This window comes from Lolium perenne, chromosome 4 (assembly GCF_019359855.2).
Source record: "Lolium perenne isolate Kyuss_39 chromosome 4, Kyuss_2.0, whole genome shotgun sequence".
Taxonomy (NCBI): Eukaryota; Viridiplantae; Streptophyta; class Magnoliopsida; order Poales; family Poaceae; genus Lolium; species Lolium perenne.
This window is the reverse complement of record NC_067247.2, coordinates 197018444-197033326: the sequence shown is the minus strand read 5'-3', so window position 1 is coordinate 197033326 and position 14883 is coordinate 197018444. Positions and strand designations below refer to the sequence as shown.

At 46.4% G+C, this 14883-nt stretch overlaps 1 protein-coding gene across 1 annotated transcript; it reads left to right on the top strand.

Annotated features, from left to right (window-relative positions):
- Nucleotides 1-13647: 13647 nt before the first annotated feature.
- LOC127295224 (wheatwin-1) lies at nt 13648-14357 on the top strand. The gene has a single exon (XM_051325132.2). The coding sequence runs from the start codon at nt 13757-13759 to the stop codon at nt 14189-14191; it is 435 nt and encodes a 144-aa protein (XP_051181092.1). The 5' UTR covers nt 13648-13756; the 3' UTR covers nt 14192-14357.
- Nucleotides 14358-14883: the final 526 nt, after the last annotated feature.

Genomic DNA, 14883 nt, shown 5'->3' with positions numbered 1-14883 from the left:
AAGTGTCGATTAATTAAAACCATTGTCAAAGTTATGTTACCGACCTGTTGGCTTTCTTATATTTGTCCATATTTTTGCTTATATTAATTTGCTCTTAAACCCTTCTGGATAATTCAATGACAAGTTCGAGATCGTAAACATCTAAATAAGAACATTTAAAATGTTTGGAACAAAACATATAGTTGTATGCATTACATGTTTCTATCAATCTAAATCACTATCTTCTTCTGAATTTTTTCCCTCGTCATCATGTATGTTCTCTTCCAAAATGACACTATCTTCCTGATTCTCTAGTTCATCTTCGCTCATATCCATGTCAACATTGGGACTATCTTCCTCATTCTCTAGTTCGCGGATTGTACGAGCATCATGAATACGTACAACTTCAGCAGCACGATGATCATCCTCCTCTGCTTCCACCTCTGCTTCCTCGTCTAGGTCGACAACATCATGAAATGTATGGTCGACTGAACCTTCATCCTCCTGGTATGCGTCTTCATTCCGTACAAATGCATCATCGTTACCATCTTCTAATTCTGGAACGTCGTACACATGTCTATGGCTGAACTTCTGCACCACTTTCCACGGATCACCAAACTTTGTATCCTCCAAATAGAAGCATGTTTCAGCTTGACTGGCCAATATGAATGGTGAATTCTTGAACCATAGGATAGAAGTGTTAACGCTTTTAAAAAAACCATCATCTTTAATCTTGGAACCCTTGCTCGCAAGGTCGAACCAGTCGCAACGAAACAAGTACACGGACCTGTCACCGTGTTTGTTAGTCCCGTACTGCAGTTCAAGAACTTCTTGCAGAACACCATAGTAGTCGGTCTCATCTGCATCACCAAAAGATCCCTTAGTCGCTACGCCCGAATTTTGAGTCTTCAGGTCTTTATCCCGACTAAGCGTGCGAAACCTCGCACCCTTTACGTTGCAACCAGCGTATACTACTACACGCCGGTCTGGCCCAAAGAGCCGAGAGACTTCAAATCTTCGATGCATTGTCCAAGCTGTCTCACATGGTTTGCAAACCAACCTGCAAACTCTCTCTGAACCGTCTCCTCGATGTCACGCACACCCCTACCTCCCAATTCTTGTCGGAATTCTTGAAACATAGAAAAAACACATATGAAATACAGGACAATTATATACGCAACATTGAGAAGTAGTTATTAAAGTGAAGCTAACTACTTACTTGATATAACGTTCTACATCGTCACAGTTGTTCAGCACATACCAAACCATGTTGTCAAATTCCTTGTCAAAATGTTTCAAAATGGATTTCCCAAGACCTTTAGCTCCAACTGAAAATACTTCCATCTCGTCAGGATCAGGTTTTCTCCGAATGTCTTGGTTCCTATCATCTTTGTTAAATCTTGTTTCTGTGCCATCCTTGAAAAATCTAGAGCAAAAAATCAAACACTCATCAACAATGTAGCTCTCTGCGATAGAACCTTCTGGCCTTGCTTTGTTACGGACCGTAGACTTTAGATAACCTAATCTTCTCTCAACTGGATACATCCAACCATAATGAACAGGACCCCTCGAAAGAGCCTCCTCAGGAAGATGAATAGCTAAGTGCACCATTACATCAAAAAAAGCTGGGGGGAAGAGCTTCTCAAGTTTGCATAGGATCACAACAATTTCAACCTTCAATCGATTCAGCACATCAACTTTCAGGGTTTTGGCACACACTCCTAAAAAATCTTCCTAGCTCTGCAATAGCCACATACATTTCCTTAGATGCAATTCCCTTGAGCCCAGCCGGCAACACTCGTTGCAGAAGTATGTGGCAATCATGCGTCTTCATACCGGTAACCTTACAACCATCAATATTCACACATCTTCCCCAGTTGCGCAATAACCATGCGGGAACCTAGTGTTTGCCAAATACCTACACAAATGTCTCTTCTGTTCCTTCGAAGCGTCCACGGTGCGGGGGCTTCGCATAAGTTCTTGCCGCATCATCATCATCCTTCACAATTTTCTTCAACCAATACTTCTTCCACATTTTGAATTTCTTCAAATCAATTCTAGCACTAACAGTGTCCTTATTCCTGCCCTCAAGTTCAAGTAGTGTACCAACAATATTGTCACATATGTTCTTCTCAATATGCATCACATCTAAGTTGTGAGCTATCTTAAGTTACGCGATACGGTAGATGATGTAAGCTGACTTTCGGGTGCCATGTTGGTTCACCGGGTACGATTTGCACGCTTCCGCTTTCTACATATTGGATTTTTCCCATGTTCAAAATCCTTAACCATTTCTACCTTCGCAGCTACCTCTTTGGGTGTGTACTTCCTTGGTGGATCTCTAGTCTCAGTTGTACCATTGAAAAGTCTGCTGTTCCTGTATGGGTGATTTTTATCAAGAAATCGCCGATGCCCAATATATCCAATTTTGTTTTTCAAAGGTTCAGCGCAAGGATTCTCATCGCAATGCACACACGCATGAAATCATCTTGTGCTTCGGCCTGACATAGTGGCATATCCAGGATAATCATGAATAGACCAAAGAAACGCAGCATGCAATGGGAAATATTCCTCTGTGCATGCATCAAATGTCTCCACACCACTCCATAGCTGCATCATATCTTTTATCAGTGGCTGCATAAATACATGAAAATCTTTCCACTGGGAATACTTTCCGGGATTAGCAATGCCATCATGTAATTCGATTGATCCATGCACATCCATGGTGGGAAGTTGTAAGGAATCACAAAAACAGGCCACATCTTGTAAGGATTACTCATACTTCCAAAAGGATCAAGCCGTCTGTGGCAAAACCTAGTCTTATGTTACGAGGATCTTTAGCAAACCAATCAAACTTGCCATCAAAGTGCTTCCATGCCTCACCATCAGCGGGGTGCCTCAGTACATTGGGCTCAACAACCCTCTTCTCTTTGTGCCATCTAGTATGTGTCGACATTTCCTTTTTAACAAATAGTCTCTGCAACCTTTTAATTATAGGAAAGTACCTTAACACCTTGTGAGGGATTTTCTTTTTTCCAAGAGGGTCTCTATATCTTGATAATCCACAAACATGGCAGTTCGTATCGTCCTTGTGATCTCCCCAAAATAAAGAACAATCAAACTTGCATGCATGAATTGTCTCATAACCAAGCCCAACATCGAAAGAACACTCTTAGCATCGGCATATGATTTGGGAAAGTCCACATCCGGCAAAGCTGTACGTAAAAGCTGAAGTAAGAGATCAAATCCTCTGTTTGTTATCCTGGCTGTATGATTTGACATGAAGGAGCTTAATGATGAACGACAACCTAGTGAAAGAGGTGCATCCCTCATAAAGTTCTTTTTCGCTGACTCAATTAGATTAGCATACTGATTTGGCAGTCAGGACCTTTATTTCCAGGACTTCTGCGGTTCATAGATCATACTAGACGAATCATCAACATAACAATCACCATTGTCTTCCTCTTCATCGTTGTCACTATCATACGCACCATCATCGTTTCTATCCCGCCCTTCGTCATCACTAAAATCTTCCCCATGTCTAGTCCATCTTGTATACGTCATGGACATACACGAACAATTGCGGTGATCCTCGATTGTTTTTATATCTGACGTATCAGATTTAGGCAGTCCTTGCAAGGGCACAAGATTGGTTCATCTGTATTGTCCAAGTGTTCTCGCGCAAACTTGATGAAATCCCTAACACCTGCCATGTACTTTGCTGTGAACTTCTTGGTGCCATCAGTTATCCAACTTCGATCCATTGCCTACAATTCAGTTAAGAACATGCCAACGTTCTTCAGAACAGATCTTGACAACTGATTAAAAAATCTAGACCTAACGAACAATCAGGAGAACTCACCGATGATGCGTCTCGCCGCCACCACAATGGAGCCTTCACGGAATTCTTCTCACCTCGACGAGAACCCTAGTCGATTCGACTGTTAGCAAGAGCACCTATATAGGCCGTGTCTGCTAGCGGCGCGACTTAAACGAGGCACCCTCGGCCGACATAAATATTAATAAGGGAATTATTATGTCGTAACATCTAGATCACACCATTGAAATAAATATGTAGAATAGACTACTTACGGATCCAGATCAAAATTCCATATCTACCTTAGCGGTAAGACTCCGCGTCGGTCACGCCGAAGCCCTTGTTCGATGCTTCCAAACCACAATTTTTACTTAATTAAATATGTTCCTGACAAGTGGGTCACGCATGATATATAAAACTAATAACATTTAATAAAGTAACTTAGTATTATTTCGTCACCTCGATCTTTGATTTCGTCACCTATTAACAGACACGATGGAAGCCCTTCCCGCTTGGGTAATGGGTGACGATTTTTTCTTGACGAGAAATCATACCGTCAAGCATTACCTTAAATGCTTGACGAAAGATGAATTCGTCACCTATAAGGACACATCCATGACGGTATGCATTTTTGTCACCAGGGTTTTCGTCAACAAATCCCCCATCTCTTGTAGTGACTGGTTGTGCCTGACAATGACCTTATTGGAGGCATTGTTTTGAGAGCGGGGACTATCTTCAGGATGAAAACCTAAGATCTTTGATCGGGCGACGACGGTTTTAGAGGATTTTTTCCTTTTTGAAGGCGTCGTTTTTGGAGAGTATGTATTTCAGGTTGTTGTTAGGCTCGAGATACTGTAGCGGGACTTTTGTTTCTTAGTTTTTTCTATTTTTTGGCTGTGTGCATCCGTAGTGCCATTAGGGTGGTGCGTTGTTGTAGAGGCTGGGTGTAATTGGTATCTTTTGATATTAGTATATTCCCTTTATCGGAAAAAATCACATGCTATATTAGTTGTTGGAGATACTCATGCCTTACTTTAATGTTAACAACTAAAAATTGCTAAGCAGTGGCATCTGTGAGCCCCTTTGCAAAAGCATTGAATTTTTGTTTCGCTAATGTCCCCTAGGACCCGAGTTCTTGTTATCTGCTCCGAGATTGAGCGCTCTACACGTGCATGAGGATTACTACAGGGACCCGTCACCTATTACATTTTATCAAGTCAGTTGAAAAGGGGGCCACAATCTTGGATTTATTTGCCTATGGCATGTTTTACTTCATATTGTCTTCGGGTGTTTATATTCTGTATTGTACCATTGCGGGACGTTTAGCGAAGCGTGTGGTTTGCACGCCTAGCCGCCGACGCAAACCCAGAATCCGCGTTGGAGTACGGTTGAACTTCGTCATGCGTAGCTTAGTTGGGTGCCCCCCCTTGACTTTCCTTTTGAACTGGGAAGGATCTTGTTGTGAGACTTCATTGTCGCTCAGTGTGGTCGAGCATGCGTATGGTTACTTTTGGGCAACCCCTCCATGGTGTACATCTAATCGATAAGTCGTGTCCACAGTTATGGATGACTTGGAGTTATTTAACTCGATCATAGAACAAGTTACACCTTATACGTGTTGCTAATAACTTGCATAGTAATATAGAATTACTATAACCATATCTAATAAAACTTGTCAACAGTGTGAGTGCTCTTGTTAGTTCATTTGCGAAGAGGGAATGCATCGGTTGGATTATGTTTGCAGAGTGCGGAACTGTTAGCTTTTACGCTCTCTCGCCTTCTTTGTTTAGACGAATGTTGTAGCGTGTCTCTATTAGTTAGTACAAGCTTTGTTGTCGCTAAACTCCACCATATAGCTGGGCAACATATATTGCCCACCGGCGAGGACACCCGGTCTAGTCTCGCAAGTACGTGCCTTGATACTTGCTCTCGCATTTCTTTCCCTTTTGTTTTCTCCCCTTTTGTCGGAAACCCTTGGCCCGACTTTCACAGGTTTGAGATGACGATGTTAGCAAGGTTACCCTTCCGGCTTGGCCTGGGCAGGGTTATGGACGCTACTGGTTTTCTTGAGGACTCTTAGTATCATTTGTATCTTGTCCGTACTCGGACGTATTTGATCTTCTGTATGATTTGGATCTTTGTATTGTATATTTGTATTCTCGACTCGTTGGAGTCGTTGTTGTAATATATATTTTTCTTGTGGCTCTATTATAAACATGTTGTAATGTTACTGCTCGTGGTAATTCCTCTTGTATCACGTGTGTAATTTGTCACGCGCGTCGTGTAGGATGGCATCTCAGAATCGACATCGTGCGGATTTTGGCGGGATCGCTGGAATCCTCATGGTACCGATTTTGGTGTGTCATAGAGACTAGGGAGTTTCTTGACGCGTAGGAGTTTGGAGGTCGCGAATGAGCCCTCCCTGGCCACAATCACCACATGGTTGTTTTGTCATTGGCACACCTGACCAGAAGCACTAGCGGCGGAGGCCATGGTGACTACGTGAGGCGCGTGTGGAGGAGAGACTGGGAGGCCCCGATTCGGTCACTTAGGGTGTGTTTGGTAGACCGGCTGACCTCAGAGATTCTCATCTCAACCCAGCTTTTTCCTATTTTCCTTGTTTGGTAGGTCGGCTTGGGCCAACTGGGCACTGCCCACCTCGTGCGAAAAAGACCCCTCAGTCCTGCCCGGTAGAGAAGTGGAAATCGAGCTTCACAGTTGGGCAGGGCTCACCTCGCCCGGAAATCCCCCCGCGTGCCTACCTCCTGGGCCAAGACCAACAGGGGTCAACCACCCCCAGCCCTCATCCCCCCCCCCCCCCCCCGCTACGCTCTCGCCTAGCACATCCTCCACGATCCCGACCTGCGTCGCCGCCTTCCCGATGCCACAACCACCGCGCCAGCTACCGCCTCCCCGCCGATGGCCTGCACCGCCACGCGACGGACGAGCGCCAGCAACCTCCTCCTCGAGTCCCGCCTCCCCGATGCCGGGATCCGCCGCCACACGACGGACGAGCTCCGCCAGCAACCACCTCCTCGAGTCCCGCCTCCCCGATGTTGGGATCCGCCGCCACGCGACGGACGAGCTCTGCCAGCAACCGCCTCCTCGAGTCACGCCGGCGCCGCCGCCTCCCGACGTCGGGCTGCGCCGCCACACGACGACCACGACGCCAGCAACCGCCTCGTCTCCGGCCTGCGCCATGCGACGGCCACGGCCGCGGCGAGGTTGAACTCCGGCAGGGCCACAACCACGGGCAGCACCGTCACGGCCACGGCAAGGGCCGGCGCCGCCACGGCCACGGCAACGGCAGGGACCCGATTGCTTTTATTTTCTATGTATAGGGACTTGATTGCTTTTTATTTCTATATACAGGGTTCTGATTGCTTTTATTTTCTCTGTACAGGGTTCCGATTGCTTTTATTTTCTCTGTACAGGAACCTGTTTGACTTTCGTTTTTGCATTTAGGGGCTTCTGTGCAATTATTTAGCATCTCTCACCCCATGCAACAACCAAACACGGACACACTCAACATATCTCAACATAGCCGAGCTACCAAACACGTGACAATATCCCATCTCAGCTTAGCTAGGGTCAGCTTGTATAAGTGTAGATTGCTATTCTCTGCTGGTCCGGGCTGCCAAACACACCCTTAGACCACAGAATCACCAACGGCCGGGAAGATGGGGAGGTTTCAATTGCGGCACACATGATGTAGGGAAGGTAATATTGGATGGCAACTGCTCGCCTTGGAGTGGGGCTCGCCCTTCAATGAAACAAGCTTGACTAGTCAATGTCATGTTTTACGTGGTGGAATAATTACTTCACCAGTTCATGTATAAAGGCATATACGAACATCGGTGGTGCTTTCTAGCTAGCGCGGCGAAATTATCCGCCGTAATTTAATCTGCGACGATACAAAGCAGCTATACGCTGGGCAAAAGCACGCTACTACGTCTTGTGCTGTCTAAAAAAACTAGTAAGCTTGCACGTGCCATGCACGTTTCGGTTAATATGAATTCAATATAATGGAAAAAGTAGAACAAACAATGTTTCTTGAGATTAATACATAATGGTCTACTTTAACAATTGAAAGGATGTTATAAAAATTATAAGCTCCAGCGTGGTAGCATAGCCAAAGAGAGAGATCAAGAGAACTCCGAGAATAACATGGATCTTTGCGGTAATTAGGAGCTACCGTGGAGGGGGACAACCAACAAGTTTTTTTCTCCTTACAGTTATCCAGATGACCAGTTGTATCACAAGATGGAAATGGCTCAAACATGCAACTTCCAGCAACATCAAATTAAATCGTAGGAAATTAAACCACACAGAGGATGCTACACTTGAAATGGTTGACTGACTGTTTCTTGGTTAGTAATGGAACGGAACAACAGTGAGCGCCAGAAGACTTCATCGTAGTCAATTTCATGGCCGCTAAATCACGTTTACTTTTTCGATAAAGGGAATATATTAATATCAAAAAGATACCAATTACACCCAGCCTCTGCAACAACGCACCACCCTAATGGCACTACGGATGCACACAGCCAAAAAAAGAAAAAGAAAACTAAGAAACAAAAGTCCCGCTACAGTATCTCGGGCCTAACAACAGCAATACATCCACCGCCAAAACAACACCTGAAATACAGACTCTCTAAAAATGACGCCTCCAAGAAGGGAACAGTGCTCTAACACCGTCGTCGCCCGATCAACGATCTTAGGTTTTCACCCTGAAGTTAGTCCCCGCTCTCAAAACAATGCCTCCAACAAGGTCATTGCCAGGCACAACCAGTTAAGGTCAGACCTTGGGTTTTCACCCTGAAAGGTAGGACTCTGAACTTCACCTGTGTTGTCACCCCCACTTTTATACCGCTGTTGTGAAGCCCGGAACACCAAGCAAGTCCCTCAACAGCGCGGAGACTTGAACCTCCCTTAGCTAGTCCTTCCCTCCGGCCTTCATGAACTTCTCTTCTTCCGACTTTCATCATGGATCCATAGTCACTTGATGTGAACACAGAAAAAGAGCTTCGCGCCGCTCCCTCCAGAACCAATCGGTCGGGAATAAAAGCATGGGTGCGCACGACCGAATACCACCGATCCAGCAAACTCCAGGCAAAAAGCACTGTTACATTCGCCGGCGGAGCCTTCCGGAACTCAACACTCCGGCTAGATCACGAGTCCAGGCCTCCGGTAGGTCTTCCTCTTCACGCAAGAGAGACCCTAGGACCACCGCCTTTATTCAGGTCGGACCCCCACGTCGGCGACCATCCTGGGCTGGCCACTCCAACCCTCCACCGGCGACTCCGTCGCCGGCTTCCATGCATCTCCATCTCGCCGCTGGAACGCGGTGATAGATCGATAGATCCACCACCACCAACCGCAGGCCGACCCTCTCCGGCGAAGAAGAGGGCCACCTCCACCGTCGTACCCAAGGCTGCTGCCCCGGGCGACCTCGTGTCGCGGGTGAAGCCCGAGATCGCCTCCACTCACCGGCGAGAGGCGGGGGGGAAATGGCGCAGGCCATGGGCCTGGCCGCCGCCCACCACCAGCCCCTGCCGGAGTGCTGCGGAGAGCCGACGGGAGGAGGGCGCAGGCAGGCCGCCGCCGCCCATCTCAACCGCGCCGGCCGATCCACCAGGGGAGAGCCGACGGGAGAAGGGGGCGCAGCGCAGGCCGCCGCCGCCCATCCCATCCGCGCGTCCGCCATGCTCGAGGGAGGGAGATCCGGCCGCCGTCCACCATGCGTCGACGAGGAAGGGCCCCCGCCGCCGCCACGCCCCGTGAGACTTTGCCCCGGCGGCGCTACCGGCGGCGGCGGCTAGGGCTGGGAGGCTGGGGGTACGGGAGGCTGGGGGTACGTTTACTTATGGGTGTTTTTTTTTTTGCGAAGAAAACATCCAATCTATTCATCAACAATCAAGGCGATACAAAGAACACCAGAAGCAATAAGAATTACATCTAGGTCCGAAGACCACCTAGCGACGACTACAGACACTAGAGCGAGCCGAAGGCGCGCCGCTGCCATCACCCCTCCATGATCAGAGCCGGGCGAATCTTGTTGTAGAAGACAGTCGGGAAGTCGTCGTGCTACGGCCACAGAGGACCAGCGCACCAGCACAGCAACCGCCGCCGATGAAGAGATGCATAGATCGGAAGCCTCTAATTTTCTGACACACAAACGGAGACGAACGACGATCGGATCCAACCGGATCCACCGCAGACACACACTGGCCAGATCTGACGAGATCCACCAGAGACAAACCTCCACACCCCCTCCAACATCGCTAGGGACGTCGTTGGAGCGGAGGCTGGGTGGGGGGAACCTTATTCCATCTTCAGAGAGCAGCCGCCGCCTGATCTCTCCAAAGAAGACGCAAAACCTAGCAAAACACAAAAAAAACCGTGAGGATGGAGCCCTCCCGCCGGCAGGGACCGGGAACCACCACGCGACCATGGCTCTGAGGCCACGGAGGCGGGCGGCCCGGAGGCGCCGCCAGCAGGAGGCGGAGATCCCGATCGCCTTTTAGATCGCTTTCCTGGCGGCTGGTGCGAAGCGGTACGTGTAGAGGTGCGTATGGCTGAGAAAAAACCGTTTACTTATGGGTGTTAACTGCTGATCGATATCCTCTGTCCTGAGTACTCCCAAAATAGAATATTCTTTTCTCACAACACCAACCTGTTAAAAGGTATATCACAGATTTGTCAAACTGATCTGAATTAGTTTTAGCTCGGGCCTATGATCAGTACGCATGTACACACATATTTATTTGTGGGCATGCATCGTGTGAAGCACCAATAATAAATCATGATGCCAAGTGCCAAATTATAGAGTACTACTCTGAAACATGTAGCTATATGGCCAGGTTGTCTGCCTCTTGATAACAGATTTATCCAAGGATGAAACCCATGGAAGCTCACAGATTTCCCAACATAAATAGACAGAGAAGCTCCGACCCTACATCCACACATATGAGAGCCACTTTATATAAGGCTGCGTGGTTGTGCTTTCTACCAAATCACGGATGACAAAACCACTTAATTTGCAACGTGAAATATCCAAAAGCCAGGTACTTAGGGATGTGCAGGGGATGGACACTAAGGTACCAACAGATACATATATACATGCTCTCAAAAAAATGATACTATATACATACTTGATGCGTGCTCGAGGTCACACCAAGACACCATGCAGATACATAGATTGAGATTCTGCTACACCATACTGGCACAACATGTTAAACAAACTCTGAAAAAGAGTACTTGTGTATTCTTCTCGAAACAACAATAATACCTCAATCTTTCTAAGTAGACTTGAAGTCGTGCAAAGCAGAAATCGCAATCCACAAACATAGATACACAGTTAATGGAGAGTAATAGACTCTTCTACATGACTATATGAACAAAAAATCTCTTCGAGCTATAAATGATCAGCTTCAGTAGCATAAGTACATCCTAGTTTCCTTTCAAAAAAAAAGGTACTTCCTAGTTTAGAGACTGTTGTTCGCCTGATGGTAAATTTACCTGAATAATTTCTTCATGTGTGAACCACTACTTATTGCTACTATCATGAATAATTGAATTTCCGAATACATTGCTTCCTGCTACTTAAGTCCCCTCCCAGAACAACGAAAAGAGCAAAGGAGACAATATTAGTATTTATTCTCCAAACTCAATCCGGATATAACAAGCAGGTTCATCAACTGAATAAACCGAGCAATATACAGCACAAATGCAGTAACCTTGGGTTAACAAAATGGTAAACTTCATAAACACTACCCTTTCTGCAGATTCATTCTCCTAACTTAGCGAGACACCAGATTCATTCTCAAAGAATATAGGAAAGACAGAAAACAGATGAATGTAAAATCTATCAGGGTCTTACAAACTTCAGTATTTACAACAATATGAAACCTGTTGAGAAATGTAAAAGCTCTCTAGGTGTCGTTAACTTCAAAATAGATGCAATAAAAGACACAAAGAAGAATACAACTATCTCATCCATCCAAGGACTGGGTGTTGCTTATATCCTGCAATGGAGAATATGCCCAGTTGGAAGTGGAAGATGACACAACAATAATTTTTTCTACCCATGAATTATGTAATGCAATATGTAGTATATTAAATCAGGCATGCAAATCCTGTCTAAAATAAATGTCGCAACTTTGTCTAGATATGTATCTAGGCGTGTTTTAGTGTGTAGATAAGTCCATATTTAGAAAAAGTTGTGACACTTATTTTGAAGCGGAGGGAGTATAAATTAAACCTAAGCATTTCACAATTTAATTAGTAGGAACAATTTGGTGCTGAACTAATAAAAAAAGGAAAAAATAATTTAACACTGGATATTGTACCTGCATCAGCAAATGGTTGCAGATAAAATATATGCTATGGTGGAATTCCACTGGAAAATCATTGTACCGGACTGCACTATTGTTGATGAGATAACACTATGAAGAGAAATAATTAGCTACTCCTACAAATTTGGAAAGCTCATCCAAGAAGAAAAGATCTGAATCTTCTATTTGTTAGACTGATTTGAAAGCTCAGATATATACCACACAATATATAGAGAGGAATTCGTGCGACATGGGAACTCTAAATATCATGTGTCAATAGTCCTGTTCGATTTCCTCAACTTCCAGACCTACTAATGCCCTCGGAACTCCTGCAAGTATTGTAGCTTTGGCGGGGAAATCATGGTCTTCAGGTTAGCCTATCAAAAATGGCCTTCAGGTGGTACAGTAGAAAATGGCTAATAGAGAAGTCAATTGGCACATCAAGATGAATATCCGGGTTCCATCCAAAAAGAATAAGTGCTACCCGTGGAGTTGTGCCTTTGTTAATTTACAATACTGAATAAGAACTCATTTTCTTTGTGGTGCCCCAAACGCAGTATAAACTGAAGAAGTGCATAAACATATTCGTACTAAACAGCAGTCAAGCAGTCGTGTGTGGGTGGATCGGATCATCGGCAGCACGGCAAACGTTGCAAATGAAATAAGATGCTAGTGCATGATTTAGTAATCAAAGTTTCTACTTGCAGATCGAAGTATACTCACGATGCTATAGGATCCATTGGTTCGATCTGTTACATCAAGATGTGCCTCTGCAGAGCGGCCGCGACGGATTTTGCATCTCCTTTTGGGGAAACGGTGGCGCTGTTGCTTGCCGCATCGGCCGTCCTTGTTTCTTGTGTGAGGCAACCTGCAGTCATAGAGATGTGGGACACGGAGGCTGGTATGGAAATCGTGGCCAGCTGAAGTGCGGGCGTGAAGGTGCAGGAACGACGCGGTGGGCATGGGCATGGGATGCAGCGGCGGCCCGATCGTGGGCAGTGGCGTGCATCACAGAGCAAGATTAGCGGAGTCAGTTTTGACTGCATTACGGTAGAGCTCAAGGGTATGATCGCTTTGAGGCGATGATGTCGCATCTGACGGAAGGAAGGAGGTGGGGAGAATGGAGAGATCGTGCCCGTATGATGTAATTGGATGTACGGTGCAGATGTAATTTTCTAACGGCACTTCGTGTCTTTATAAGTAGTAGAGATGTTTGGTACGGACTACAGAGGGACGTTCTTGTAGTGGTCTGCATCGAAAAGATGCATACGGCTATTTATTATTTTAATTAACAAAGGGCTAGGCAAATGTATACATGAAAAAACTGAAGCCACCACACACACACCTACAATCCAACAATATTGATTTGGTATTCTAAGTACCGATATTTCCTTCTACATACGGAGTAATTGTCAATACTACTAGTAGTATTCGACAAAGGAAGAGTCCAAGAGAACATGTCCACCGGACTTGTCACACTTTGCGGCCATTCGATGCCACTATATAAATGGTTTCGGCGAAGAGCAATTCGCATTCCAGGTCCACCAGCTCACAAAGCTTCTGGGTGTAGGTTGGCACTGACCTCCGTGGTATCATCCTCTGCTAGAAAACTACGTCGCCGACGATGGCCGTACGTCTCGCGCTGGTGGCGGCGCTGCTGTGCGCCGTCGCCGCCGCCGCGGTGGCGCAGCAGGCGAACAACGTGCGCGCGACGTACCACTACTACCGCCCTGCGCAGAACAACTGGGACCTGGGCGCCCCCGCCGTGAGCGCCTACTGCAGCACCTGGGACGCGAGCAAGCCGCTGTCGTGGCGGTCCCAGTACGGGTGGACGGCCTTCTGCGGGCCGGCGGGTGCCCACGGTCAGGCGGCGTGCGGGAGGTGCCTCCGTGTGACCAACACGGCGACGGGGGCGCAGATCACGGCGAGAGTGGTGGACCAGTGCGCCAACGGCGGGCTGGACTTGGACTGGGACACCGTCTTCAGCAAGATCGACACCGACGGCCAGGGCTACCAGAAGGGCCACCTCACCGTCAACTACCAGTTCGTCGGCTGCTAGGCGCTAGCAGCTTGATTGCTGTGCCAACAAATGCTATGCTGCCTATGCAGAGAATAGCAAGCTATACTACTGTGTTAAATAAAAAGCTAGCACATGCTGCTGCTGCATCGTTGAAATGCATACGTGTATAGTGCATGGATCGCAATAATAAAGTGGAATTAATCAAGAGCGGCGATTTGGCTCCCGGGAGCATTTGCTCCCGGTTTTTTCGAAAAATTAAAATAAATTGAAAACTTGTCAAAAAAAATCCGAAAAAAATCATGCATGTACCTGACCATGGCACGCACCACCGTGTAAAATTTCGTTGCAAAATGTCATTGTATGCGCCCTGGACAAAAATGACAAATTTCTGACATGAAATGAGATCCAAAAATATGAATCTCAGATCTGGAAATTTGTCATTTTTGCCAAGGACGCATACGATGACATTTCGCAGCGACATTTCACAAGGTGGTGCGTGCCATGGTCAGGTACGTGCATGATTTTTTTCGGAATTTTTTGAAAAGTTTTGAAAAACAAAATTTGCTCCCCAAAAATCCGGGAGCAAATGCTCCCGGGAGCCAAGACGAATTTCCGAATTAATCAACCGAGTTGATGTAGTAGCTTCATTCATAGATGCATGATGGATCGTACTCGTACCGGCCGAAGTGATGGCGTTTATCATAAACCAACCGATTTCCCTAGTCTTTCTC